Source organism: Argentina silus (genome assembly GCF_951799395.1).
Source record: "Argentina silus genome assembly, chromosome: 21".
NCBI classification, from domain to species: Eukaryota; Metazoa; Chordata; class Actinopteri; order Argentiniformes; family Argentinidae; genus Argentina; species Argentina silus.
The window spans coordinates 9,696,587-9,701,586 of record NC_139675.1 but is presented as its reverse complement, the minus strand read 5'-3'; the positions used below and the strand labels follow the sequence as shown (position 1 = coordinate 9,701,586).

The following is a 5,000-nucleotide window of genomic DNA, read 5'->3' as shown; positions in this document are numbered from 1 at the left end:
ATGAACTGAAGCTCGTTAGGCCGATCATTTTACTCCCACTATCGGCAAGGTCACTGTTACTATGGGTACTGGTGATTGGGTGGTTAGGTGCAGGGTGAAGACTGCAGCTATTAAACCACACAGAAAGCATGGCTGTGAACTGAACACAGGTGTCATTCGACCTACTGTGAAAAAGAGCAGAGCAGAGCAGAGCTGTGTGTGTGTGTGTGTGTGTGTGTGTTTGTCTCCATTCCTGTGTGTGTGTGTGTGTGTGTGTGTGTGTGTGTGTGTGTGTGTGTGTGTGTGTGTGTGTAAAGCCTAGCAGTGCAGTCAGTGATTGGAGTGCCTCACACACACACACATGCTGCACATACAGTACCTGGGATGAAATACTGTTCTCTAGCTAACAGAGAGAGAGAGGGAGAGGGAGAGAGAATGTAAAATCACTTAAAAAGAGGAAATGGTGTAAAAAAGAGCGTACTAAAGAATGTACTGTGTGTGTGTACGTGTGTGTGTGTGTGTGTACGTGTGTGTGTGTGTGTGTGTGTATGTGTGTGTGTGTGTGTACACGTGTGTGTGTGTGTGTGTGTGTGTGTGTATGTATGTGTGTGTGTGTGTGTGTGTGTGTGTGTGTGTACGTGTGTGTGTGTGTGTGTGCAGTGAGGAGGGATAAGGTCATGTTAGCTGAGAGAGAGGGAGTGGACTGATAAGAGGCTGGAGGAACATTCTGAGGAAGAGACAGAATGACCACACAGGAGAAGAGGAGATGTGTGTGTGGGTGTGTTTGTCTCCATTCCTATGAGAGTGTATGTGTGTGTGTGTGTGTGTGTGTGTGTGTGTGTGTGTGTGTGTGTGTTACCTGAGCAGCGGAACTTCTTGCTCTTGATCTGACCGATGCGTTTGTTGGCCAGGCGGCGAGGGCTGGTGCAGCGCGCCCCGCTGGTCTCTATGGGGTTGTCTTGGAGATAGTCGGCCAGCCACTTCAGATGGCAGTCACAGATGAACGGGTTCTGGGCCAGGTGACTGACACACACACACGCACACACACACACACGTTACTTTGAGCTAAGACAAACGATAAATATGGTGTGTATGTGTGTGTGTGTGTATGTGTGTGTGTGTGTGTGTACATACAGTGTCTGTATGGCGCGTAGTGAAGCGAATGTTCCTTTGGCGATGGTCTGCAGCTTGTTGTCGTAGAGAGAGAGCAGGTTGAGGTTGTGGAGGTCCTGGAACGCATCCACACGCAGACACGCTATCTTGTTAGCATTCAACAACCTGGGAGAGAGAGAAGGAGACAGAGAGAGAGAGAGAGAGGGGAGGTTGGGAATATATCCAAATGGATGTGAATAAGTAGCCTTGTTAAGTCACAGCATCGTGTGTGTGTGTGTGTGTGTGTGTGTGAGTGTGTGTATGTGTGTGCGCGCACGTCTGTGTGTGCATGTGTGTGTGCGTGTCTGCATGTGCATGCGTGTGTCTGTGTGTGTGTGTGTGTGTGTGTGTGTGTGTGCGTACTCACAGTAGCTGCAGAGCAAACAGCCCCTCCAGCAGTCCTTTAGAAATCTCAGTGATCTTATTCCCATACAGCACCCTGGAGGAAACACATCACACACATCACAGTAGAACACACACATAAAACAAACAACACACATAATAACACACTCCTGTTCATATTCATGAATCCTACATGCAAATAAATGCCTTAAACGATATTAAACCACAGTCGATACATTCTACTCTTAACCCCAGGGAAAAGAAACATGACAGAAAAACGGTCTCACAGAAACTATTTCATAAAGCACATCACATGTCTCCCCAAGATAAACCTCATAAATCTAACTGTTGAGGAATGTATACAGAGTTATCACACACTGCTCTTTATAGAAATACATCATAGTAGATAAACAAACAGGTCACGCTTGGTGATGACTCTGCCTGACCCGACCCGACCCAGATCCAGACCCAGACACACACACACACACACATACACACACACATACATAGAGAAACAGACAGACACAAAGACAGACCCAGATCCAGACCCAGACCCAGACCCAGACAGGAGACACACACACACACACATGCACAAGCACGCACACATACACACACACACACACACACACACACACACACAGACACAGACATAGACACATACACACGCACACACACAACACACACACACATCGTTATCGCTCAGACACGCTACATGCTTAGCTGAGATGCGTGCCGTTATCGCATACCTTAACCAAAACCTAGACAGGATACACACACACACACACACACACACACATATCGTTATCACTCAGACACGCTACATGCTTGGATGAGATGCGTGTCTGGATGCGGTCCACATGAACACACTCGGTCTTCCAGCGGTTGGAAACACATGTGGTTTAAATCTGTTGTTTCATTCTGGTGAGAGTGGATGTCGCTAAGAGGCTTGGGTTAGGCAGGACATGAGAGGGAGTGTATGGTTCATTAAGGTCTCTCACACACACACACACACACACACACACACACACACACACACACAGTAAGCAGTCTATATGCTTCGTTAGCATCCTTTCACCAATGTCCTGAGAGGCACTTACACACAGTGCAGTGTGTGTGTGTGTGTGTGTGTGAACGCTTCTCTGTGTGTGTGTGTGTATGCGTGTGCATGTGTGTGTGTGGTGTGTGTGTGTGTGTGTGTGTGTGTGTGTGTGTGTGTGTGTGTGTGTGTGTGTGTGTGTGTGTGTGTGTGTGTGTGTACGTACGCTTCTGTGTGTGTGTGTGTGTGTGTGTGTGTGTGTGTGTGTGTGTGTGTGTGAACGCTTCTCTGTGTGTGTGTGTGTATGCGTGTGCGTGTGTGTGTGGTGTGTGTGTGTGTGTGTGTGTGTGTGTGTGTGTGTACGTACGCTTCTGTGTGTGTGTGTGTGTGTGTGTGTGTGTGTGTGTACGTACGCTTCTGTGTGTGTGTGTGTGTGTGTGTGTGTGTGTACGTACGCTTCTGTGTGTGTGTGTGTGTGTGTGTGTGTGTGTGTGTGTGCTTGTGTTCTCTCAGTGGTGCATGCGTAAGGAGCGAGAAGCAGCCATTCAGCAGTTCAGCGTCTATGAATTATTGACTTAAGAAAGGCGAAGGCTTAATATAACTCTTTCATGAAATAACTCTCCATCCCTCTGTTCCTCCGTGTCTCTCCCTCTCCAACGCTCCCTCCCTCATCTCTCCTCCTTCACACGCACAGCGTATCCCATAATACTCCCTTGAAGTAGAAAACTATTACTCAGTTCAACAAAAAAACCCAGATTTGGGTTGCTGAGAGAAATGGTCAGTAAAATATGCTATGATGACATATTGTATGATGGTAATAAAAAGACTATTATTGTTGATTCAAAGAGTGACAGTTATTAAACAGGGAGATGAGGTTTGTAAATGACAAGAAAAAGACTATAATTATCTATTCAAGGAAATACAGCGACTCATAGAGAATGGGTTTTGGGGGAAAATGGTGAGTGAAATATGGACTGTATCATGTTTATGAAAGTACTATAATTATTGATTCAAAGAGCTAATCATACACACACACACACACATCCACACACACACGCAAACACACACACACACACATAAAGACAGACAGACACAGAGAGACACAGACACACAGATACGCACACAGACATGTACGCGCACATACACGCACACACACACACACGCACACACACACACACACACACACACACACACACACACGGCGACTCACAGAGAGTTGAGGGATCGCAGGCCCTGGAAGGCATCAGATGCCAGCTCTGATATCTGGTTATTACTGAGGTCTCTGAGGATGGAGAAGAAGGAGAGAAGGAAAGAGAGAGAGAGAGAGAGAGAGAGAGAGAGGGGGAGGGGATAAAGAGAGAGAGAGAAAGAGAGGGAGAGAGAAGGCTTTCAATTTGTTCAACCATTTCAACAGACATGATCAGACTTTCAATGCGACACAACACAATGCCCAAACATGGTCAAGAAGTGTCCCTGTTTAAAAGCAGAAGCATGAGTACAAGTATATGAATATATACACACGCACGCGCGCACACACACACACACACACACACACACACACACACACTCAAAGGGCGTCTATATGCTTCTGTTTAAAAGTATAAACGCAAGAACAAACATATGAATACGTTTGTGCATATATTTACACTCACTGAACACTTTATTAGGAACACCTGTACACCTTCTCATGGTGGAGGTGGTGTAATGGTGTGGGGAATGTTTTCTTGGCACACTTTGGGCCCGTTAATACCAATCAATCATCGCTTGAATGCCACAGCCTATTTGAGTATTGTTGCTGACCATGTGCCTCCCTTCATGGCCACAATTTACCCATTTTCTAATGGCTACTTCCAGCATGACAATGCACCATGTCACAAAGCTAAAGTCATCTCAAACTGGTTTCATGAACATGACAATGAGGTCAGTGTTCTTCAGTGGCCTTCCCAGTCACCGGATCTGAATCCAATAGAACACCTTTGGGATGTGGTAGAACGGGAGAGTCACAGCTTGAAACTGCACCTGAAAAATCTGCAGGAATTGCGTGATGCAATCATGTCATCATGGACCAGAATATCAAAGGAATGTTTCCAACATCTTGTGGAATCACTGCCATCAAAGAATTGAGGCTGTTTTGAGAGCCAAGGGAGGCTCTACCCAGTATTAGTATAGTGTTCCTAATAAAGGGAGGCCCTACCCAGTATTAGTATAGTGTTCCTAATAAAGTGTTGGTGAGTGTATATATATACTGTCCATGGAAGAATGTATTGCTCCATTTACTTACATCCTCCGTAGTTTCTTGTAGGGAGAGAAGGCTCCTGCAGGAATCACTTTGATGGAGTTCTGCTCCAGCCGGCTGGAACAACAACAACACACACACACACAGACACACAGACACACACACACACACACACACACACACACACACACACACTGCTGTCAGGAAGAACAGAAACATTCCCATATCACTGCACTATCTTTCCCATATCATTCC

General features: G+C 46.1%; 1 protein-coding gene across 1 annotated transcript in view; it reads right to left on the bottom strand.

The window, feature by feature from the left end:
- The window catches only part of slit2 (slit homolog 2), a gene marked incomplete at both ends in the record, with an annotated part of 47,879 nt that overhangs the window by 21,812 nt on the left and 21,067 nt on the right, over positions 1-5,000 (bottom strand). Inside the window, 6 exons of the mRNA XM_083692861.1 lie at positions 359-382; positions 839-1,002; positions 1,114-1,257; positions 1,499-1,570; positions 3,720-3,791; positions 4,791-4,862. Of these exons, the coding sequence (XP_083548987.1) occupies positions 359-382; positions 839-1,002; positions 1,114-1,257; positions 1,499-1,570; positions 3,720-3,791; positions 4,791-4,862 (548 nt within the window). The remainder of the gene's footprint in view (positions 1-358; positions 383-838; positions 1,003-1,113; positions 1,258-1,498; positions 1,571-3,719; positions 3,792-4,790; positions 4,863-5,000) is intronic.